This window comes from Eschrichtius robustus, chromosome 10, assembly GCF_028021215.1.
Source record: "Eschrichtius robustus isolate mEscRob2 chromosome 10, mEscRob2.pri, whole genome shotgun sequence".
In the NCBI taxonomy this organism is placed as follows: domain Eukaryota; kingdom Metazoa; phylum Chordata; class Mammalia; order Artiodactyla; family Eschrichtiidae; genus Eschrichtius; species Eschrichtius robustus.
The window spans coordinates 64874886-64900967 of NC_090833.1; the positions used below are offsets into that span (position 1 = coordinate 64874886).

A 26082-nucleotide genomic window follows, 5' to 3' on the forward strand; every position below is an offset into this window, starting at 1 on the left:
GCCAGGTAGGAATGATAGTCACATAGCTCTGATAAACTCACTCCTTTGCAAAAGAAATGGTTATACTCTTATATTGTTTCAATGATTAAAAATCTTTGATGCTGATTAATCTGGAATTTACCTCCCTATAGCTTCTACTCACTTGTAGTAGAGACATAGCATCAATGAACTTCCTTTTCCTATACAACTTGGGACCTTCTTATATCCAGGAGAAGCACAGAAATATTAAGATATAAGTTCATATAAGAGCTGATATAGCTAATCTTCCATTAACTGTCAAGTGGAAATCATGCCTTCCTTGTCACCAATACTACAAAGCTTAACCTCTACTTGAGTCTTAAGTTTACACAGAACCAATCAGAACTCTGGCTCTTCATTAAAAAGAAAAAAAAGGTAATTATACCAAGAACTACACAAATTGCACAAACTGTCAGATACATGGGCAGACCAACCCCCTCACATATGCCCCTCAAAACAGCAGATAAAACATTGTCACTTCAGTACTCATTCTTCACAGAACACCCTGAATCACAAAATAACTCTAAAAAATGCAATATTAGCTGATATCACAATAAACTAGTGCTGCCATGGTATCTTGAACATGGCAGGAAACAGATGAGTATTTGTAGCATTAATGATATTACAACATTTAGGAGGAGACCTTCAAGATGGCGGAGGAGGGAGACATGGAGATCACCTTTCTCCCCACAAATACATCAGAAATACATCTACATGTGGAACAACTCCTACAGAACACCTACTGAACGCTGGCAGAAGACCTCAGACCTCCCAAAAGGCAAGAAACTCCCCACGTACCTGGGTAGGGCAAAAGAAAAAACAGACAAAAGAATAGGGACGGGACCTGCACCACTGGGAGGGAGCTGTGAAGGAGGAAAGGTTTCCACACACTAGGAAGCCCCTTCGCGGGTGGAGACTGTGGGTGGCGGAGGGGGAAGCTTCGGAGCCACGGAGGAGAGCGCAGCCGCAGGGGTGTGGAGGGCAAAGCGGAGAGATTCCCGCACAGAGGATCAGTGCCGACCTGCACTCACCAGCCCGAGAGGCTTGTCTGCTCACCCGCCGGGGCGGGCGGGGGCTGGGAGCTGAGGCTCGGGCTTCGGAGGTCGGATCGCAGGGAGAGGACTGGGGTTGGCTGTGTGAACACAGCCTGAAGGGGCTAGTGTGCCACAGCTGGCCGGGAGGGAGTCCGGAAAAAAGTCTGGAGCTGCCAAAGAGGCAAGAGACGACTGTTTTGGGTGCGTGAGGAGAGGGGATTCAGAGCACCGCTTAAACGAGCTCCAGAGACGGGCGCGAGCCGCGGCTATCAGCGCGGACCCCAGAGACTGGCATGAAACGCTAAGGCTGTTGCTGCCGCCACCAAGAAGCCTGTGAGCAAGCACAGGTCACCATCCACACCTCCCCTCCCGGGAGCCTGTGCAGCCCGCCACGGCCAGGGTCCCATGATCCGGGGACAACTTCCCCGGGAGAACGCACGGCGCGCCTCAGGCTGCTGCAACGTCACGCCGGCCTCTGCCGCCGCAGGCTCGCCCCGCATCCGTGCCCCTCCCTCCCCCCAGGCCTGAGTGAGCCAGAGCCCCCGAAGCAGCTGCTCCTTTAACCCCGTCCTGTCTGAGTGGGTACAGATGTCCTCAGGCGACCTACATGCAGAGGCAGGGCCAAATCCAAAGCTGAACCCCAGGAGCTGTGTGAGCAAAGAAGAGAAAGGGAAATCTCTCCCAGCAGCCTCAGGAGCAGCAAATTAAATCTTCACAATCAACTTGATGTACCCTGCACCTGTGGAATACCTGAATAGACAACGAATCATCCCAAAATTGAGGCGGTGGGATTTTGGAGCAACGATATATATATATTTTTCCTTTTTCTCTTTTTGTGAGTGTGTATGTGTATGCTTCTTTGTGTGATTTTCTCTGTATAGCTTTACTTTTACCATTTGTACTAGGGTTCTGCCTATCCGTGCTTTTTTTTTTTTTTTTGGTTACTCTCTTCATTCTTTCTTTTTTTATTACTTTTTAATAATTATTTTTTTATTTTAATAACCTTATTTTATTTTTTCCTTTCTTTCTTTCTTGTTTTCTCCCTTTCCTTCTAAGCCATGTGGCTGACAGGGTCTTGGTGCTCCGGCCAGGTATCAGGCCTCTGCCTCTGAGGTAGGAGAGCCGAATTCTGGACATTGGTACACCAGAGACATACCGGCTCCACGTAATATTAAACAGCGAAAGCCCTCCCAGAGATCTCCATCGCAATGCTAAGACCCAGCTCCACTCAACGACCAGCAAGCTACAGTGCTGGACACCCTATGCCAAACAACTAGCAAGACAGGAACACAACCCCACCCATTGGCAGAGAGGCTGCCTAAAATCATAATAAGGCCACAGACACCCCAAAACACACCACCGGACACGGTCCTGCCCACCAGAAAGACAAGATCCAGCCTCATCCTCCAGAACACAGGCACCAGTCCCGTCCACCAGGAAGCATACACAACCCACTGAACCAACCATAGCCACTGGGGGCAGACACCAAACACAACAGGAAGTACGAACATGCAGCCTGTGAAAAGGAGACCCCAAACACAGTAAGTTAAGCAAAATGAGAAGACAGAGAAACACACAGCAGATGAAGGAACAAGGTAAAAACCCACCAGACCAAACAAATGAAGAAGAAATAGGCAGTCTACCTGAAAAAGAATTCAGAATAATGATAGTAAAGATGATCCAAAATCTTGGAAATAGATTGGAGAAAATACAAGAAATGTTTAACAAGGACCTAGAAGAACTAAAGAGCAAACAATGATGAACAACACAATAAATGAAATTAAAAATTCTCTAGAAGGAATCAATAGCAGAATAACTGAGGCAGAAGAATGGATAAGTGACCTGGAAGATAAAATATTGGAAATAACTACTGCAGAGCAGAATAAAGAAAAAAGAATGAAAAGAATTGAGGACAGTCTCAGAGACCTCTGGGACAACATTAAATGCACCAACATTCGAATTATAGGGGTCCCAGAAGAAGAGATAAAGAAAGGGACTGAGAAAATATCTGAAGAGATTATAGTTGAAAACTTCCCTACTATGGGAAAGGAAATAGTTAATCAAGTTCAGGAAGCACAGAGAGGCCCATACAGGATAAATCCAAGGAGAAACACGCCAAGACACATATTAATCAAACTATCAAAAATTAAATACAAAGAAAAAATATTAAAAGGGAAAAACAACAAATAACATACAAGGGAATCCCCATACGGTTAACAGCTGATCTTTCAGCAGAAACTCTTCAAGCCAGAAGGGAGGGGCAGGACATATTTAAAGTGATGAAAGGCAAAAACCTACAACCAAGATTACTCTACCCAGCAAGGATCTCATTCAGATTCGACGGAGAAATTAAAACCTTTACAGACAAGCGAAAGCTATTTTCCAAGACTGAACCAGGAAGAATTAGAAAATATACACAGACCTATCACAAGTAATGAAATTGAAGCCGTAATTAAAAATCTTCCAACAAACAAAAGTCCAGAACCAGGTGGCTTCACAGGCGAATTCTATCAAACATTTAGAGAAGAGCTAACACCTATCTTTCTCAAACTCTTCCAAAAAATTGCAGAGGGAGAAACACTACCAAATTCATTCTATGAAGCCACCATCACCTTGATACCAAAACCAGACAAAGATGTCACAAAGACAGAAAACTACAGGCCAATATCACTGATGAACATAGATGCAAAAATCCTCAACAAAATACTAGCAAACAGAATCCAACAGCACATTAAAAGGATCATACACCATGATCAAGTGGGGTTTATCCCAGGAATGCAAGGATTCTTCAATATATGCAAATCAATCAATGTGATACACCATATTAACAAATTGAAGGATAAAAACCATACGATCAACTCAATAGATGCAGAAAAAGCTTTTGACAAAATTCAACACCAATTTATGATAAAAACACTCCAGAAAGTAGGCATAGAGGGAACTTTCCTCAACATAATAAAGGCCATATATGACAAACCCACAGCCAACATTGTTCTCAATGGTGAAAAACTGAAACCATTTCCACTAAGATCAGGAACAAGACAAGGTTGCCCACTCTCACCACTATTATTCAACATAGCATGGAAGTTTTAGCCACAGCAATTAGAGAAGAAAAGGAAATAAAAGGAATCCAAATCGGAAAAGAAGAAGTAAAGCTGTCACTGTTTGCAGATGGCATGACACTGTACATAGAGAATCCTAAAGTCGCTACCAGAAAACTACTTGAGCTAATCAATGAATTTGGTAAAGTAGCAGGATACAAAATTAATGCACAGAAATCTCTTGCATTCCTACACACTAGTGATGAAAAATCTGAAAGAGAAATTAAGGAAACACTCCCATTTACCACTGCAACAAAAAGAATAAAAGACCTAGGAATAAACCTACTTAAGGAGACAAAAGACCTGCATGCAGAAAACTATAAGACACTGATGAAAGAAATTAAAGATGATACAAACAGATGGAGAGGTATACCATGTTCTTGGATTGGAAGAATCAACATTGTGAAAATGACTAAATGACTCAAAGCAATCAACAGATTCAATGCAATCCCTATCAAATTACCAATGGCATTTTTCACAGAACTAGAACAAAAAATTTCACAATTTGTATGGAAACACAAAAGGCCCCAAATAGCCAAAGCAATCTTGAGAAAGAAAACTGAGCTGGAGGAATCAGGCTCCCTGGCTTCAGACTAAACTACAAAGCTACAGTAATCAAGACAGTATGGTACTGGCACAAAAACAGAAATATAGATGATGGAACAAGATAGAAAGCCCAGAGATAAACCCACGCACATATGGTCACCTTATTTTTGATAAAGGAGGCAAGAATATACAATGGAGAAAAGCCAGCCTCTTCAATAAGTGGTGCTGGGAAAACTAGACAGCTACATGTAAGAGAATGAAATTAGAACATTCCCTAAGACCATACACAAAAATAAACTCAAAATGGATTAAAGACCTAAATGTAAGGCCAGACATTATAAAACTCTGAGAGGAAAACATAGGCAGAACACTCTATGACATAAATCATAGCAAGACCCACCTCCTAGAGAAATGGAAATAAAAACAAAAATAAACAAATGGGACCTAATGAAACTTTAAACCTTTTGCACAGCAAAGGAAACCATAAACAAGATGAAAAGACAACCCTCAGAATGGGAGAAAATATTTGCAAATGAAGCAACTGACAAAGGATTAATCTCCAAAATTTACAAGCAGCTCATGCAGCTCAGTATCGTAAAAACAAACAACCCAATCCAAAAATGGGCAAAAGACCTAAACAGACATTTCTCCAAAGAAGATATACACATGAAAGACACATGAAAGAACGCTCAACATCACTAATCATTAGAGAAATGCAAATCAAAACTACAATGAGGTATCATCTCACACCAGTCAGAATGGCTATCATCAAACAAACTACAAACAATAAATGCTGGAGAGGGTGTGCAGAAAAGGGAACCCTCTTGCACTGTTGGTGGGAATGTAAATTGATATAGCCACTATGGAGAACAGTATGGAGGTTCCTTTAAAAAACTAAAAACAGAACTAGCATACGACCCAGCAATCCCACTACTGGGCATATACCCTGAGAAAACCGTAATTCAAAAAGAGACATGTACCACAGTGTTCATTGCAGCTCTATTTACAATAGCCAGGACATGGAAGCAACCTAAGTGTCCATCGACAGATGAATGGGTAAAGAAGATGTGGCACATATAATACAATGGAATATTACTCAGCCATAAAAAGAAACAATATTGAGTTATTTGTAGTGAGGTGGTTGGACCTAGAGTCCGTCATACAGAGTGAAGTAAGTCAGAAAGATAAAAACAAATACTGTATGTTAACACATATATATGGAATCTAAAAAAAAATGGTTCTGAAGAACCTAGGGGTAGGACAGGAATAAAGATGCAGACGTAGAGAATGGACTTGAGGACACGGGGAGGGGGAAAGGTTAGCTGGGACAAAGTGAGCGGGTGGCATGGACATATATACACTACCAAATGTAAAACAGATAGCTAGTGGGAAGCAGCCACACAGCACAGGGAGATGCTTTGTGACCACCTAGAGGGGTGGGATAGGGAGGGTGGGAGGGAGATGCAAGAGGGAGGAGATATGGTGATATATGTATATGTATAGCTAATTCACTTTCTTATAAAGCAGAAACTAACATACCATTGTAAAGCAATTATACTCCAATAAAGATGTTTAAAAATAAATAAATAAATGATATTACAACATTTAAAAATCCATTGGATAGATTATCAGGTAACTATAAAACAAAAGGAAATAAAAATACAAACGAAATAAGAACAAATAAAGGAAAAATCTTAATGGGAGATATGAATTTTTATATTTGTTTTGGTAATGCAGTGTTAAAATAAAACAAAAATAACTACCATTACCTTAAATCGTTTCCATTTCATACCAGAAAGTGCATTTTTTACTCACACTTGCTCTGACTTGCAGCTTCTCACAAAAGCAATATGACCTTTTTTTTTATTATTAAAAAAATAATAATAATAATGCTACCAAAGCTCTTCTAAGAACTTTGGAGACTTTTTTTTCCAAGTAATATTCAAAGAAATTTTTGAACAGATTTTTCCATTACTAATTGTAATGACAGTTATTTTCTCTTTTGTCTGGTCCTAATGTAAAGTTATATAATTCATATTAATAGCACATGATGAATCTACCACCAATATTATCTGAAGGGGTGGTACTCCGACTTGAGTTGTATTCATCATTTTCCACTGGAAAAACATCCTCAGTATTGGCCAAGAATTAGTACCTTAAAGAAAACAAGACCAAATACCTGCTGGATACAGGCTCATATAGCAGGGAATAAACAGCAAGGAGCAAATTCACAATGTGAGCTAATGTCAGTGCCAAACACTGCAAATAAATTTAAACTTGTTTGGATCGCCACACTTTCATTTTACATCAGAGACCACAGACTCAAGCCAATACTTTTGTTTTGATACTGTAATACATACATAAAAACCATAACTATTACAACAACTCATATTCATGCAGCCTTTCAGTTTACAAAAAGCTATCATATGCATTATCTAATAGAGCCCTCACAAGCACCATGCTCTGTGTTGCTATCCCCACCAGGGAAACTGAGTGCCAGAAAGGGTCAATGACTTGCTCCATGTAGAGGAACTATTATTAACTTATAGAACTGGGCTCCTGACTGCCAATCTGGGGCTGTTTTTGTTAAACTGCAGAGGCTTCCACGACAAGTTATTCTTCAAAATAGAAATAAGACAAAACCCTGATTCATCGATTCGTGAACTGTTTTTTGTCGCTTTGGATGCAGTCTTGTCCTCAGCCACTGCACATACATATTGGAGAGCTGGGGGGCTGGGGAGGGCAGTGATGATTGTAAAATAAAACACACACTAAGTGGGAATGATCTGGATTAAACATTTTAACATTGTTTGCTGAAAATAAATATCTCAGCCTCAGACCCACAGTTATAAAACTAAAAGAGACCTTGAAATTCATCTGTCCTTTTTCCATTTCACAGATGAGGAAAATACGGTGATGGAGAGAGCACAGAACTCCCTAAAGGTCACCCCGGTAACTGCCGACAGCAGAGCCAGGACCACACAGAGTTGGCTCTCTTCCACTCCATGCCCTGATTGTGTTTGCAAATTAAAGGACTAAGCACAGTCCAGATATTTACAAGGAACCATCACAGTGCTAGAGAAATTAGCAAATTAGACCTTACACACCAACATTAGGAGTGTAAAAATTATTATTTTATATATCATTGAAAGCAGCAGGAACTTTATAAGAAAAATAGTCAACGTATATATTTTAGGCGCTCATTGTTAAGGTTAAGGAAAATTTCTAAAATATAACTTTTTTTCCCTTTAGATACACGGAATTTTCTTGAATTTTGTTATAATAATAACAACAGACTTAAGTACATTCAAAAACAGGATAGTCTCTCAAAACTGTCACCACCTGTAACTTACATGAAGAATAAAAAACAATAACAACATTTCATCACCTTTTCTAGATACAGGTCTTTCAACCTATTACCTACATTACCTGTCCTGTTCACACCCATTGCCTGTCTTTTTCAGGAGTTTTCGGAAAGTTATTGAGCTATTTTGAATGTAGGTGATTCTTATTTCCCCTCTGAAACTTAAATGCCAGGCAACAAAATATCTCTGAAGTTTAACGGACCAACAAAGCTAAAAATGGCTAGGTTGTAAGCCATTTGCTACTTACACAATATTCATTTCCGCATTAAAAAAATAAATAATCTAATTATACTTTATTGTACCTGTGAGTCCTTTAAAAGACTTTTCACTCTCCAATTCAAATCGGATATGAAATTCTTTTTGGAGATGCAAAATATAAGAGTTTTCTAGATATTATTTAACATCATTCCATAGGGAAAAAAAAAAAACCCACTTAGGTAGACCAATAGTAAACCACACAGATGATAGAAAATATTGACAGTAAAATTAGTTTTTTGTCTCACATTCACAAGATCATTTTTCCACTTTAATACAAGGTCTAATCTACAGCAGATGCCGGCACTAATTGAGAGAAAATTCCATTCTTCATGTTCTAATCAATCTGAGGAAGATTTTTTCCAGAGGTGAAGAGCTGCCTGAATTCTGAAGTGTAGTCTGGACTCCAGTGAGTAATCTTTGTAGTTATTTCTAAAGATAAATAACAATAACATTGTAATGTCAAAATTCCTTTATATACCAGGGCACCACCACCCTCCTCCCCCTCCTCTCATCTTCATTCCTTATTTGCTTTCAAACGTTAATATGCATAACAGTGGATGTTGTTAAAATGCAGATTCTGGTCCTGGGAGGAGATGAGGATAGCAATATTCTGTATTTCTAGAAGCTTGCTGGTGGTGGTCTAAAAAGCGTGCTTTGACTAGCAAGGTTTATGTAATTACCAAACCATTCACAAACAGCAAGAAGTTTACAAGGAGGGCTTAACAAATTTTGCGAACTATTTTTAAAGAGTTGACCTCTTTTTCTAAACTGGAAATTTCAGGCAGCCTGTATAAACAAGGTGAACATAATCATTCACCCCCTCCACAAAAAAAAAAAAAAAAAATTATATAGATATAGATATAGAAACTCTCACAAAACGACAATCACAACAAAGATAGCAGGATTACTTGGTGACACCAAAATTACTTACTGCAATTCTGGCGGGCAAATATCAATCGTTTGGTCAATAATTATTATGTGACAATGTCAGGAGGGGCATTAGAAATCCACAGATATTTAAAAACTTCACTTAGATCATCCATGTTGACTTCTCTTTGCTACAATTGTTCAGAATCAGCAAAATGGAATGCTTCGGACCTTGGGCTCTGCTTTCACACACCACCTTGGCCCATGGGAGAGCTGTACTTTCTTTCTTTGCAGTGGCATTCATTTCTTTCTATAGCCCTTTACTTTATACAGGTCTAAGGGTTACTTACTGGTAAACTTGATAAGGGTTATTATTCATAATAAGGGTTATTATTCATAAGCTAAGCCAACATCTTACTAGAGTTTACCAAAGGATGTAATTGAGTATTTCCCTAATTAACTTCGGAAGCTTTGCAAAGCTACTGCACAAGGAAAACTGCAGAAAATCAACAGTCTTGAAATTACTGGGACGTCTGTTTATGTTGACATCACTGGGACTGTCTTGAGTTAGTGGTGACTTTTGATCACTGCTGGTCTTTCTTTTTCATAGTGAATTACTAGTCTTTTATTTTCATTGTTATAAATTTGCCTTATTGTGCATTGCTTAGATAACACCAAATATGTCCAAATGATACGAATACTTAGAAACCGTATTTTTAGTCCCAAATTTTCCAATGGGGGTAAAAATTTTCAATAAATTTGAAGATACACGAATGTCAGTTGAAATAGGAGTCATACTCACTCTCAACAAATTAACTTTAAAAGTGACTTTCTCTCATGTCCTTGGCTTTAAAAAAAAAAACAACAATAATGAAACCTCTCTTGGCTCCACTGTGCCTCCAAAGCTTCTGCCCCATTACTATGCTATATTCACAGCCAAATATCCTGAAGGAGTTGCCTGGAGTAGCTAACTCCACTTTCTCACCTCGCTTGTCAAAGTCACCGATGATCATGCTGCCAAGTTCAGCAGCCACTTCTCTGGTCTCACCTTGATTGACCTCTTGGCGGCCATCTTCACAACTGACCACTCTCTTCTTTTGAAACATTTTGTTCACTTGGCTTTCCTGGATGCCCTCCTAACTCACTGGCCACTTCTTAATCTTATTGTTTAATCTCTAAAATGATGGCATATCCCAAGGCTCTACGCTGGATCTCCTTCTCTAGCTGTATAACTTTCCCCAAATGACCTCATCAAGCACCACAGCTTTAAATATCACTGTCTCTGTTCTGGTGACTTTGAAACATCTACATTTGGCCTTGACCTTTCCACTGAATTCCATGCTGGTATATATGACTGCCAACTCACCATCTCCACATGAATACCTATAGGCACCCCAAAATATCACAGTCCAAACAGGAGTAAGTTGTTTTTTTTCCTCTCTCTCTCCTCAATCCTGATCCTCTAAGTGTTCCCCATTTCATTCAAGAAGCATTATCAACCTAGTGGCTCAACACCCTCCCCGCTCCACCCCCCAGCCAAGAATGCTCCCCACGCAGTCCTCTGGTGACTGGTCTTCTCAGGACTGGCTTTAACTATGCTAATCTCAACTACATACTACCTCAAGGAAACCTTCCAGAATCAACTCAATCTAAAGTAGCACTCGAGTACCCTGTATCATATCGTAAATCTCAGCAAAGCACATACCATTGCTACTCTTCTTATTTGTTTATTTACCAATACCCCTCAATTTAGAAGGTAGAAACATTGCCTGTTTATGCACAGTTCTCTGTCTAGAACCTTTTCTAGTGTCTAGCACATAATAGGTACTCAGTGAATGCTCTGCTGAATTTGAGTAAATGAACAAACTAGTGAATCAGCAAGCTATTTATGGCCTACAGCTATCATGGCATTCTTTCTCCATGGCAAGTAGTGTTCAAAGCAAGCAGAGCACAGGGTTTGTGCCCCCAGTAAGTGAGCCATGATCACGGGAGGTCTGAGAGCCACTGGACAGCAGAATTGATAAAGTGCTTTGAAACTGCCACAGTAGTCAGAAAGAAGAAAGAGGAGAAGATGCAAAGGGCTTCTTCAAATCAATGGCTCTTTAAGGAAATGAGAGAGATGGTGGAACACACCAAGGATCAGCAAACTATGACCAAAATTATGGCCAAATCTGGGCACACCCATTTATTTACATATTGTCTTCTATGGCTGCTTTCAATACAATTGAGTAGTTGCAATGGAGACCTTATACTGTAAAGCCAAAAATGCTTACTAATTGGCCCTTTACAGAAAAAGTTTGCTGACCCCTGATATAGAAGAGAATTGGCTAGAAATCTGTCATGCAGGTCCTCAAAATCACAACATTTGTAAACAGCGACAGGGTCAGGCATTAAGAGGGTTGGAAACAGCACAATTCCAGCAAAAGCCACAAGCAGAAACTAAGCATAAATTAGCAAATGTAACATTGTGACTAATTTTTCATTAATGTGTTCATTTTAAGTGTATCAAGTTACTGCTGTGGTTAAAATTGTATTGGCATTGCTGACTCCATAGCAATCAAGGAAAAGCTGCCACGATCACTTACCTTGCAGTTTCTAGGACCTTTATGGCCTTGTCAATTTCCCCTTGGTTTTTATACAAAAATGCCAACTCAAACAGAGTAAATGGCACTAGGTAGTGGTCATACTTCAGTAGCTTTTCACTAAAAGAGCAAATGAAAAGCAATTAAGTCTTAACAGAACAAGGAACACATTCTTTTTCAACATATACTTATTTTTCCCCATTCTTAAGAAAACAGCTACAGCACTAAGACTATTACCAGAGAAAAGCTGTCATTATACAGTTAAAGAACCTAATAAACCATGGCAATAAATAGTATGCTTTTAATATATTACTCTTTTTTTTCTTTTTTACTTTGTTTTTTAACTTTAATTTTTTTGGCCAAGCTCTGGCATGCAGGATCTTAGTTCCCCGACCAGGGATTGAACCCATGCCCCCTGCAGTGGAAGCACGGAGTCCTAACCACTGGACCACCAGGGAATTCCCTATATTACTCTTTTATTTTATTCCTTAATATAAATCCAGCACTGAGGATTGCTTACTGCCCTTCAGGTATACAAACGCATGCAGATCTTCAAAGATTAACCCTAGAAAGGACAAGATCATCCCTCCTGAACATGAATGTGTTCAGGAAATGACTCCACTCAGAAAATGATGCCACTTATTTCTCACTGAGGTTCAACTCTCTTTGCACTGCTGTCTCATAATGCTTCAAAGTGTCAAGAAAGAAGTGGTCAACACTTCTGTTTTCAGCAGTATTATGAAAATTCTCTGACTACAAAATATCTAGAAGCGCTCAAAAAAATAAGAGCAACACCCTTTAAAATGCAGAGCTCAGCTCACAAGGACATAAGGAACACTCTCAAACTGATAACAAAACAAAACCAGAACTCTAAGTGTGTGAATGATGCCGAAGCACTCCTAGGTCTGTTTCAGTCTGAATCAGCCAGGGCTTTGTGTCTCAGTGTCCGCACAGGAGGTGAGGCCTTGGGTCCACACAGTATGTAGCGCCTGGGCTGAGACTCTACATAAAGCTGGGGCTCTGCTCCACCAGAGAAAGGGCAGATGAGAAAAACCCACTCGTGGCATAGGAGGAAGACAGGGGCAGTTGGCTCCTTGGCCTGAGGTCTAGGTGGTGGTGGTGGGGGGGGGTGGGAAAGACACATCCCTTAGGAAATTAATAACCAATAGGCCTGCCCTCACATGAATTTGCAATTCAAATTTAAGTGGTCCAAATGATCCAAGAACTTCTAAGCAATGAAATGAACATGAAGGTGGTCCTGGCCTGGAAAAGCCTTTTGGGCGTCTGGCAGAAATAAAAGCAAAATCACTTTAGAGAGAGACTCTTCCTCGATCCTAGCCTCATAGGAGTCTCAAGATAAGACCCCACTGAAGGTGAACTCACAATCCAAAACTATAAAACACACCAGCAAGCAATTCACTATGAGGTTCAAAAAATACAACAAATAGCCCAAATGGGTCATCCTTTTGATCCTAATAAAAACACCAATAAAAGAGAACTCAACGGATGCTTCTTTAACATGTTTACTAAAGACTGTATATTACTTATTTGGGCAATAGATATTGTCTCTTTCAGCTTCTTATAAGGACACCAGTCCTCCTACATTCTCATAATATATAGTCAGAAAGAGGCAGATCAGTAGCTATGGATGGAAAGGCACATGATATGGAACAGAAAATGTCAACGGCAGTCTATGGCTGTGATCTATTTGGCTTACACAATGGTTTCCAAAAAATTGAGCCAAGATTTAAAAATCCGGACACGTTATACAAAATTCAGATTCCAGGCTTTCAATGAAAAATTGTAGGGACTTCCCTGGTGGCACAGTCGTTAAGAATCCGCCTGCCAATGCAGGGGACACAGGTTCGATCCCTGGTCCGGGAAGATCCCACATGCCGTGGAGCAACTAAGCCTGTGTGTCACAACTACTGAGCCCGCACGCTATAACTACTGAAGCCTGTGCACCTAGAGCCCGTGCTCCACAACGAGAGAAGCCACCATAGTGAGAAGCTCACGGACCGCCACGAAGAGTAGCCCCCGCTCGCTGCAACTAGAGAAAGCCCGCAAGCATCAACGAAGACCCAACACAGCCAAAAAAAAAAAAAATTGTAGTGATTATTGCTACTGGGCCCACACTGTCCAGAGCAATAATCAATTAGAGCTCATTCAGTAAGGTTACTTGTCTGGCCCCTGTAATTGCATTTGTGACTCCAGATGTAGAGAAGAGGGCCAGGCATCAGAACCTTGACTCAACTCTCTAATTAGCAAAGGAGCAGGACATCATCATCAATGCTATTGGGGGGTTAAAACTCATTCATCTACAGAAAAATGCCCCTTGCCAAAAGAGAAGCAGTTTTAGTATTCATCCCAGTTGTTCTTTCCTGCCACGTTATCGTTACAATGATGGCGAGTCTTTTTACTCAACTTTGAATCCCTAGGATTCAGGATCACAGTCTCTGGCACATAGTGGGTACTCAAATATCTGTGGAATAAATGAATGACAGACAAATGCATGAATCAAAAAAGTATCAGATGTTCTGTACCTTGCTGCCAGAATTTAGACAGTCACATGTCAGCCTGGCTGTAAATCTAGCTTTTGTAAGTCACCTCTGAACACCAGGTAGAAAGGCAAAAAGCCACGTTCCACTTAGGTTATAATTGTTTTCTCAAAGAATAAAGAAAATGTTACTGGATTCTCTTTCTGGTAACACCAAGTAAAAGGTTAGCAACGGGAGATAAAAGCATCACTTTCTCACAGCGATTCCCCAGAAACCACAATTTGCACTCAAGTTGGTTTCACTGTCTGCTTTTACCTTTGGACAACGTGATTGAAACACAATTCTGCTTGCAAAGGCCGCTGTAAGTTCTTCAGGCAGCATCCTTTCAGCAACTTCACTAAGCATTCGTCATCTACAGAGTAGTCGCTGGAGTCTTAAAGCAAAACAAACATACAATTCACACACGGAAAGAAAAATACTTGTAAAAATCCTATTTAAGAGGCAGCACTAACAGCTCTTAGGTTTCAGAGGGATCATTTAAAAATAAGGAGAATATGTGTAGCATTTGTTATGCCTCACTAAATAAAATACAATGAAAATATTTCAAATGAAAAGAATACTAACTACATTAATACACCATTTTATTAAGGGGTTCACTCTAGCCACTAAAAATTTTTTTTTGGGTGCTCATACTCTGAGTTATGTGACCTTAGGTATAATTATAGGAAGTTTGAACTGAAAATAAAGCAAGAGCTTTATTCGTTCTGTGAAAGGTAAAGCGGAGAGCAAGCACGCTGCCTCTCCCTGTGGTTCTGGTCCCTAGCTGTGCTGGCTTTGTGCAGAAGAGGGTAACGCTTCCATATGGAGAAGCAGATGGCCTTCTCCCCATTAAAAATTCAGGAAGGAGCACACCCTCTCCAGATCATTATGTTTACAACGTATCAGTTCTCCCAGGTTATGTGCTTTTGGGGAAGAAATTATGTCATAAAATTAGACAAAATGGTTCTGAAGTATGCAAGGCGCCTAAAATCCCCACAAACCTTTAACTGCGTGAGGCTAATGTGGAGGATTTTCTTTCAGGACTTTTTCCCTTTTGAAAATGACTCGTTACCTTCTACAGCCCAAGGCTAACATATATTAACAGAAGGAACCGTATCATGTGTGACATCTATCTGACAAAGGTTGCCATTTCACATCTATCACTTTTGAATTTGGGGTGTTTTTTTTTTTTTTTTTGCAAGTTAAGTGCAACTAACAAATCACTCCAAGACAGACTGATAATTTATACATTTCACGCTGTGACAACACAGGTGGGAAGGGGCAGTAAACCAAACTAATGAGGCTCTAAGAGTCCCTCACACTGAAATACTCTTGCTTTCAGTATAAACGTAAGAAATCACCATTAACACATGCTGGTGTTTTAATCAGTAAACTGCTTGTCTATGGGAGGTTAAGGATGTTACTTAACCAACTCAAAGGAGGTCACTATACTTCTAGGTGCTGAAAATAGCTGATATTCACCTCTCACTTCCAAGATCTGACAGGTTATTCACTAAGAAAATCACAAATGTCAATGCCACCACATTACCTTCCCTATTAAAGACCATTCCCCCTCTGCCTCAAAAAAATCTATTTATGCTTCTAATCATGGATGCTCATTGAAATATCCATTCAAGAAGTAATATCTTTCCAGGCCTAGAACAAAACCCTTACGGTCCATACTGGATGCCAAGTTTTAGTATCACTTGTGCATTCTATTGAGTTCTACGTCACATTTTATGACAGTTTGTCTTATCTCACCGTTTTGGTGCTCAGTGAAGGACAATTTTGCGGAGGAACACCATGGAAAGTTGAAGTACCATTAAAACACACAACTTTTATTTAGATCATGACTTAGGGATATGGAAAATGGATTCAAAAATACCATGTTCCTCCAAAAACCTTAGAAAGCAAAACCATTATTTCCTCAGACCACTACCTGTCAGATGATTATTTTCCCTTAAAACGTGAAAGCTTTATCATGACTCTCAACCTCATGGGAGAGTTCACAGATGAACATTTCAACACATGGTTTCCATTTTACACCCCAAGAAAATTACACAATAATGCTGCCAAAGCACACTTGCATCACAAAAGATCTGCTGAACTTAAAACAGAGGGTAGGCTTAGGGAAAAGGAAATTTGAGGCCCAAACTACAAAGTATGTACATTGAACTTTTTAGAAGCTAGTTGATATGCACCAAAGGAAAAATGTGAAAACAGATTTAGAGGTGAGGAGCCATAAAGTAACACTTTCCCTTTTATGTAACTCTTATTATGCTTGCTACATAATTTCACCAAGCAAATTAGTTATAACAAATAGTTAAAGTAGAACTACTGAATCAACTTCTGGCTACATGTTGAATTTAGTCAGATTTCGAGTGAAGCACTATTGGAATTAATAGCAAAATACTGACTCCAGGCATACTACCAAGTGCTCTTCTGTCTTTAAACAGTATTCCTCCTTTTGTATCGCTGACCAGCCTTTCATAACTGTGGCATCGTCAGAGGAGAACACCAATTATATCCTCTACCATCTTTTACTTTAGAGACACTTACCAAAGGTAGGAGAAGCCAGAATACATTCATTTCCTAATAATGTGTATGTGGCGAGAGTGTGTAGGGGGGAAGGAGGTGTTTAGTGGAGGCTGCAGTCACCTCAGCTTTACCACTTCACTCCATGTTCCAATTGTGGATTTTTTCCCTCACTCTGAAGGATAAGAGCTTAATTACTAAAAGATCCTAAGGGGGTAGGGGGTATAGAATCAGGTAACCATCTTGCGTAAAACCGTGGACCTAGAAGAGATCATCATAAGTTTCATGTGCAACATCTAGCAAAAGCGATGTTCAGAAAAGAAACCAGTTTTTTGTTTGTTTGGTTGGTTTTTTTTTTTTTTACCCAGCAGGAATACATACAAAGACAAGTTTGTACAAAGTACAATGTGTCTGTCTGTCTGAGCTCCTCTCCCCCACCAGTCCTGCTTAAATATCTCTCGAGGTCTATCGTCTCAATATGTCATTAAAAGAGAAAGGAATGGATGGAGAGAACAGCCTGATTTTCTAAACCTCTATTGCATTTTACATGCATAGTCTGATACAAATATTACTCCTTTAGTTTTTTTCCCCCACCAATGTAGGGGCAAAATAAATTTAGAGGGAAGGGGTGAAGAGCCTGCTCAAATAGAGTAAATCTCAATAGTCCCTCAGGGCTTCTTAACAGTGTGGGTGCTCTGTATCCGAGGGCTTCACATCCGCAGATTCAACCAACCAGATTGGAGCTACATTTAGGATCCACAGTTGATTGAATCCACAGGTGCGGAAACTGCAGATACAGAGGGTGGACTATGGAACCTGAGTATCCAAGGATTTTGGTATCCACAGTGGGTCCTGGAACCGATCCCACGCAGAAACTGAGGTACGACTGTATACAAAGCCCTTACTCCCTGGTGGTACGTAATAGTCTATACTACAAAGCATAGACATTCAAACATTAGAATTTATTCTACTGCATCAAAACCCTTATCTTTGTAGTAAAACAGAAGAAGCAAGCTAGCCTGCTTTTCTGGGGGGAAAAATACCCTACAAATGTTTTAACTTAATAAAAAGAGGTTTTTCTTTACCTCCCAGTTTTCACATACCCACTTATTTTAAAACATATTCATTTTTCCATCTGATTTGTGAATATGTGGGGTTTAATCACAGATAATTCCCTTAATGACAGGAACAATGCTTTCTCTGCCTGTCACAATGCTATACCTAGTATGGAAAATCTAAGAGTGTTCAAAGGAACAAATTAATGAAGAGTGGCCAAATTGATTCAACAAAAATAAACACTAGTAAATTTATTCAAAAGCCCAAATACATTTTACTGATGTACATTTTGTGAAATCTCATTTTTTGAAGTAAACATTTATGGAGTTTCATCTAAGTTACATTTCAAAATGATGGGGCTCTATGTTGAGTTTCCACTCAAATCAAAGTAAGTATTTTTCCTTTTTGAAATTATTCCATATTAAAAAGAGTAAAAATAAAATCACCTCACACCCATTAGGATGGCTATTACCAACCAACCAACAAACAAACAAAACAAATATTAAAAAAATAGAAAATTACAAGCATTGGCAAGGATGTAGAGAAATTGAAATCCTGTGCATTGCTGGTAGGAATGTACAATGGTACAGCCACTAGAGACAACAGGATGACAATTCCTCAAAAAATTAAAAATAGAAATGCCGTATGATCCAGCAATTGCACTTTAGGGCATATATCTAAAGGAACTGAAAGCAGGGTCTCAAAAAAATATTTGCATACCCATATTCATAGAAGTATTTATTATTCACAGTTGTCAAAAGTGGAAGCAACCAAATATGCATTGATGGATGAATAGATAAACAAACTGTGGTATAAACATCCAAGGGAATATTATGCAGCCTTAAAAAGGAAGGAAATTCGGACATGTGCTACAACATGGATGTACCTGGAGGACATTAGGATAAGGGAAATAAGGCAGCCACAAAAAGAAAAATACTGTGTGATTCCACTTACACGAAGTCTCTAGAATAGTCAAATTCATAGTAACAGAAAGTAGAATGGTGATTGCCCACAGCTGTGGGGAGGGGGAGATGGGGAGTTATTGTTTAATGGGTATGAAAAAGTTCTGAAAACTGGTTGCACAACCAAGTGAATATACTTAGCACTACTGTACCATACAGTTTAAAAAATGGTTAATATGGTAGGTTTTATATTATGTGCATTTTCCTACAATTAAAAATTTAAAAGAATTGTAAAAAATGTAAGGAGGCTTATCATAACTCTATATTAGTAGAAACTATGCAGAAAATATGTTAGTGATGGAACATCTAGGACACACAGACAAAGAAAGTCTGAAATGTCCATATAGTCTGTACTTATACATACGTTGTTTTGGTTCTTTGTTAAATAGTACAAACTTTGAGTTCCTCCTTTTGGTCCCAGTTTCTTGAGCCTTTTCATCCACTCGTTTCCCTGGTGCCCAGAAGTCAAAGGGAATTATCAGTCCATGAAGATGAATACCTCAATATTTTGGCTACTCTACCTAACCTCCAGATCAAAATGAGCTGAAGTATTATAACTTTTCTGTAAAAGGGGAAGGAAAAAGAAGGGAAAGGAAACCATCATTCTTTTATTTAAAATGATGCCTTTAATATGGGAAGGTGACATACTCGCCCTTCATCAACAGATGAGCTTTTCGTAAGACTGTTTTTCAATAGTGGAGTAGAATATTCCACTCACCTGGTATCCCTGTGATCACCTGCTTGTATTTGCAAGAAGGCTAATGGGGAGGTGGGGAGGGCAGTGGTCTGTGGCCTCAGAACAGCATTGCTCTTAGTTCCACTGCATTCTTTATCTATCTAGCCTGAAACCTTGAGCTTGTTAGCAGATAAGCCCACTGATTCAGCTTTCATTCTTTTCTATTTCTTCTCCTTATTGGTGGGAATCTAAAGCTACAATTATTTTAAATATGGAAGGCAGCCTAAATGCCCAACAATTCTGAAAGAGTTGATTAAATTATGATATATTATCTCCATGGAATGCCATGAAGCTTTTGAAATTATTATAAGGGTTACTTAGCAACAATTAAAACATTTATGATAAACTACCATAGGATCCAGCAATCCCACTTCTGCATATTTATCTGAAAAACAAATACTAACTTGAAAAGATATATACACCCTCATGTTCACTGCAGCATTATTACAACAGCCAAGCATGGAAACAACCTAAGTGTCCATCAGTGGATGAATGGATAAAGAAAATGTGTTATATATATATAATAGAACATTCAGCCATAAGAAAGAATCAAATTTTGCCATTTGCAACAACAGGAAGGACCTTGAGGATATTATGCTAAGTGAACAAAAGTCAGACAGAGAAAGACAAACACCATATGATCTCACTTCTATGTGAAATCTAAAAAGAAAAAAAGAAAAAAACCTCATGGATACAGGTAACAGATTGGTTGCCAGGGGCGAGGAGTTGAGGGGTGGGTGAAATATATGAAGAGGTCAAAAGGTACAAACTCCCAGTTATAAAATAAGTTAAGTCATGGAATATAGTATACAGCATGGTAACTATAGTTAATACTGTATTGCATATTTGAAAGTTGCTGAGAGTAGATCTTAAAAGTGCTCAAGAAAAAAAGTTTTGTAACGATGTACGGTGACAGATATTAACTAGACTTACTGTGGTGATCATTTTACAATGTATATAAATATCAAATCATTATGCTGTACACCTGAAATTAATATAGTGTTATATGTCAATTATATCTCAATGGAAAAAAAAGTTTACGATATAATAAATGAAAAAAACTAGGCTAGAGTATGTCCAGGTACGCTATGATTATAACTATAAAAATAAAGTTAAGATGGGGCTTCCCTGGTGGCAGAGTGGTTAAGAATCCGCCACCGTAACTAGAGAAAGCCTGCACGCAGCAACGAAGACCCAACGCAGCCAAAAATTAAAAAAAATAAAATAAATTAAAAAAAAAATAAAGCTAGGATGGTATACACAGAAATTCTAAATTAATTGTGCATAGCAGGAAAAATATGGGTGACTTTTTTCACCTACATCTGTAACAGGGAAGAGCTAAAACGGACTGTCTGTTGGATCTGTTTCTTTGACTTTAACCTTTGCTTTTCGTTGCTTTTGTTATTATAATCACACATAATGGCCTGCCTCAGGGAACCCTGCCCACCTGTGACTGGCTGCAAGAAAAAAGAAACTAACACATCCCCTCCCCAGGCTGGTCATTCCAGGAGTTTTGCAAGACTGGTGGCCCTTTTACTTTACTTCCTCACCACCTCTCCCTCGCTGATTCTATAAAAGAAACTGGCATCCAGACCCCGATAAGATGGTTTTTCTGAGACGCTAGTCTGCCATCTTCTCGGTCTGCCGGCTTTCCGAATAAAGTCATATTCCTTTGCCTCGGCACCTCGTCTCCGATTCATTGGCCTGTCGTGTGGCGAGCAGAGTGAGCTTGGACTCGGTAACACATCTATCAAATGTAATTACGTGTTTAATTTTTGAAAAGTAATTGTAAAGAGAAATGTCATTAAACATTTCAGCCCCATACTGTGGTTGAAGTAAAAAATGATCCACTGTTATAGCACAGGGAACTCTACTCAGTGCTCTGTGGTAACCTAAATGGGAAGGAAAACCAAAAAAGAGGGGATATATGTATATGTATAGCTGATTCACTTTGCTGTACAGCAGCAGAAACTAACACAACATTGTAAAGCAACTGTACTACCAAAAAAATTAAATAAATAAATAACCCAAATGAGGTGCTCATCCCCGGAGTCGCAGTCAATATTTCATCCCCCACGTGGGGAGTATACTGCATATGGAGCCGGTACTCCTTCAGTGCCCATTTTCTTCCAGCTAAGGAAAATTAGTTACCTGTTAGAATTTCTCCTGGCTATTCTTGAATTTTTATGCCCTTTACAATGTTTATCATCCCAGCAATTTTTGCTTTACTTCTGTGATTAGAACATTCCAGAGGATAAGACCATTATCTTGGAATAATACCTAAATGATCTGGGGGTTGATAAGGAATACAACAAAAGCTATCACTTACAGTATTGTTTAGCAAAAGTTAAAGCCTCTATTTATGACAGAGAACTAGAAAATGTCAGAGCAAGAAAACCCTGGGTATCATCTGGTCCAACACCACACCCATTTTAAAAGAAATCAGAGGCCCTCCTGGGTATGGGATGAGGTATGCTTCCCAGAGCCTCACAGCTGCAGGAGTGGAACTATAAACCCAGACCAGCTGATTTTCCTCCTACTATGCCAGCTGCTTCCAGTAAATAGAGCTTCCAGTACACTGGAAAGGGACCTCCAGTACAACCAAAGTAATGAGTAAAAACACCAAATTGTGACAAGATTTCAACTTGAAAACAAACAATTCTCTGTGTCTGTAAAAACACAGTAGTCATTAGAGAGCAAAAATGAGGCATGGAAAGAATCACAACCAACTAAAACCAGTATACATTTCCCTTGAGCTGCTCTAAAACTCAACTCTCTTCTTCATCTTTTTTTTTTAACAGCCTTAAGATAAAATTCCCATAACATACAATTCACCCATTTAAAGTATGCAATTCACTGGTTGTGAGTATATTACAGAGGTGTGAACCATCACCAGAATCAATTTTAGAATATTTTCATCACCCCCAAAACCAAATGCCATAACCTTTAGCTTTCACACACCCCCAGTTCTCCATCCCTAGGCAACCATTAATCTGCTTTCTGTCTTTACAGACTGATCTATCCTCCATATTTTATGTAAATTATATCTCTCACTGTTTTCTTTTGCAGCTGGCTTCTTTCACTGAGCCTAACGTCCCCAAGGCTCATCCATGTTGTATCAGGTATCTTTTCTCCATCTTGATTGCAATCACCCAGACACCTGCGGCTCAAGCTCTTTTGTCCTCATCATGCACACAAATTAACACGGGCTTATGTGCACAGGGAAAGGAAGGGAGAGGGGCAACGGTAAAGATTTCCAGGCTCTTACTTTTCATACTTACTTTCACTTTGTAGATCTGCCTCAGCCTTTTCAACAGTTACCAACAGATTTTCAGAAAGATCTTTTCTTTTGCTCACTAGTGGAAAACCATTCCAAACATACATCATTTCCTAATGAGGAAAAATGAGAAACCATTCGCAATTATGTGAGGTTATTCAATGTTCTTTACAACAACAAAACTACATATGTGTGTTTTGCCTCAGTTGCTAGTGATCTCAAGACAACATTTAGAGATCATTTTCCTTAGCTTTCCTCATTTGGAATTTAGTGATTTAATTTCCCCTTTTCTCACTTTATTTAATGCTTTTTGCCTTTTATACTGCAAAGTATTCTATATATATATATATATATATATATATATATATATATATATATATATAGTATATTGTGTTTTTACTGAAAAATTAATTTACTCATTCATTTAACAAGTATTTATTAAGCACCTACTGGTATCCAATCCTTTTGGAAGATAATGGATTACAGATACAGAAATAAATATAATATTTTAAAATGATACTATGAACAATTCTATTTAATATAGATTTTTGCTGTTACTCTTAAGTAAAGGGAAACATTTTTCAATATCTGCCAACTGTTTATATAAAATGTCTCCAAGGACATCACTGAAAATGAACATAGGAAATATTTTACCTGGCTCAGGTTCTTTTATACCATTAAAAACATGTGACAGTCCGGTAATGCAATCCAATATGCAGAAAATGCATTCATTTAAAGGCCATACGGCAGAATGACAGCCCCTAAAAATGTAAACTAATGATTTCTCATTGCAAATTACACTTAATAGGCAAACAGATGAGAATTTTTTTTTTTGGACCAAAAGCAAATGTGCTCTTGCTTGAAAATATTTTTCTAATCTTCCTAGTAGTGCAGTTCATATTTTGAAAGGTATGAAATAACCAGGGTAATTAGAATCTTCTTGGAAATAAACGAATGTTAAAATATTATAGAGATATTGTTTGAACAGCCTCTTACAGGGAAGCAGTAGAAATGAGGAAAATACATTGGAGTGGCAGCAAAGTCATCTTTACACTATGGTACTGAAAACTAAGATAACAACACTACCTTTTGTTTTACATCTAGCTTCTAATTGCTAATAGAGTAAGAGTTCAATTCAATAACTAACCGAACATTTATTTTAACTGATGATGATGTTTTTAAATGTTGCTTTTATCGAAGGAATATTCTGTCAGAAGAAGGAACGCTCATACCCGACCTTGCCATTTTATGACATATAGGATTTTGGTAAAATTCCTAGTCACCACAAATTCAAGCCAATTCTTACACCCTTAGCTCTAGAGAAATAAGTGCTCTGAGCTAACCTTCCTTAAGACCCTTAGTAATCAGAGCAAGCTATACATCGTCATGTACACACAAGCATCTAAGTTCTAGGGCAGAGAAAGGACTATGGTGCTCTACAAAAATTTCAGGGAAGTTCTGTGACACAGAAAGAAAAAAATTTCCCAGCACAAATCACTAGATAGAAATGAAGCAAAAATGGAGCTGAAAGCTGTCATTGGTAAAACAGCAGCAGGCTCCCACATTAGCTGGGAAAAGGGGATGTTTGGTCATTTTTTGTGATTTGCATGGTGTTCTTATTTTTATCTGTGTTCAGATATGATTACAGAGTGATCGTATATTTTTTTATTAAATTTATCTATTTATTTATCTATCTATCTATTTATTTATTTATGGCTGTGTTGGGTCTTTATTGCTGCGGGCGGGCTTTCTCTAGTTGTGGCGAGCGGGGGCTACTCTTCATTGCGGTGCGCGGGCTTCTCATTGCGGTGGCTTCTCTTGTTGTGGAGCACGGGCTCTAGGCGCACGGGCTTCAGTAGTTGTGGCGCACGGGCTCTAGGCCTGCGGGCTTCAGTAGTTGTGGCGCACGGGCTTAGTTGCTCCACGGCATGTAGGATCTTCCCGGACCAGGGCTCGAACCCGTGTCCCCTGCATTGTCAGGCAGATTCTTAACCACTGCGCCACCAGAGAAGTCCCCAGAGTGGTCATATTTTTATCTCATTCCATCACAGGCACAGAACAACCCAGTCTGAGGGTGGTGTTCTCCGAGACTAAGTTGGGAAAACCTGGGTCAAGGTACTAGGTGCAGGCTAGCTCCCAACTGATGCCTGTGAGGGGCTGCAGTTTTCTTTCTCACAGAATATTTAAAGAGCTTCTATATCAATGATAAAATAACAAAAAACCTGATGAAATGAGGGAAGTAAGTATACGAACAACAATTCACAAAACAAGAAATAAAAATGAACAAGCATGTGAAAAGATGCTCAACTGCACATTTAAACAGTAAAACACTTGGTAGGAATTTAAATTGGTACAGCCTTTCTGGAGGGCAAACTGGCAATGTCAAAGTATTAAATGCATATGCCCTTCAACTCAGAATTCCATTTCTAGACATCTCTCCCAGACAATTTTATGCCCATGTACAAAAAGAGAGATATGAAAGAATAGTAATTGTAGCTTGTTTGTAGTAGTAAAAAGTGGAAACTAAATAACTGTTAAAGGGGGATAACTGAAAAAACTCTGGAATCAAAAAAAAAAAAAATCATGAACCCCCAAAGGAGGACAGCAGGTGTGAGCTTGCACTAAACAGCTTTCCTGTGCTATGTGACTGCCTACGCAAAACTAAAGCCCCAAAGAGTCATCATAATTTGATATATTCAGTACTTTTAAAAAAAGTCTTCATTAAGACAACTTAAGGTGAAATTAGGCTTTTCACAAAGCCTAGCCTAAATGGCATACCGATCAAGAATGTGAGCTCTAGCGCTGGGCAGGGCAAAGCAGCCACCAGCCACTTATGGCTCTGGAGCAGTGCGACTGGTTCAAACTGAGACGCACTCTAAGCATAGAACACACACCAAATTTCAATGGATGAGTACAATATGCAAGAATGCGAAATCTCATTAATAAGTTTTTAGAGATTACACGCTCAAATGACAAAATGTTGCCTAAACTGGGTTAAACCAATACTCTCAAAATGATTATCATGTGCCCTTTTACTTTTCAATTTTTTACCTTTTGATTTTTAATGTGGCTACTAGAAAAGGTGCAGTTACATATGTGGCTTGCATTGTAATTCAACTCAATTTCAATTAAGTCAACTCACCTCTCTCTGCCTGAATTTCCTTACTTGTCAAATGAGGCTACAAAGAGAAACTCCCCTCATAGAGTT

The 26082-nt window shown here is 39.0% G+C and overlaps 1 protein-coding gene across 3 annotated transcripts in view; it reads right to left on the reverse strand.

Moving 5' to 3' along the window:
- Positions 1 to 6408: 6408 nt before the first annotated feature.
- The window catches only part of TTC39B (tetratricopeptide repeat domain 39B), a 139480-nt gene continuing 119806 nt past the window's right edge, over positions 6409 to 26082 (reverse strand). For all 3 annotated transcript variants that reach the window (XM_068552868.1, XM_068552866.1, XM_068552867.1), the window contains 4 exons: positions 22879 to 22987; positions 14585 to 14702; positions 11775 to 11891; positions 6409 to 8751 (listed from right to left, as the gene is read on the reverse strand). In XM_068552868.1, coding sequence (XP_068408969.1) covers positions 8661 to 8751; positions 11775 to 11891; positions 14585 to 14702; positions 22879 to 22987 — 435 coding nt within the window. In that variant the 3' untranslated portion in view covers positions 6409 to 8660. The remainder of the gene's footprint in view (positions 8752 to 11774; positions 11892 to 14584; positions 14703 to 22878; positions 22988 to 26082) is intronic.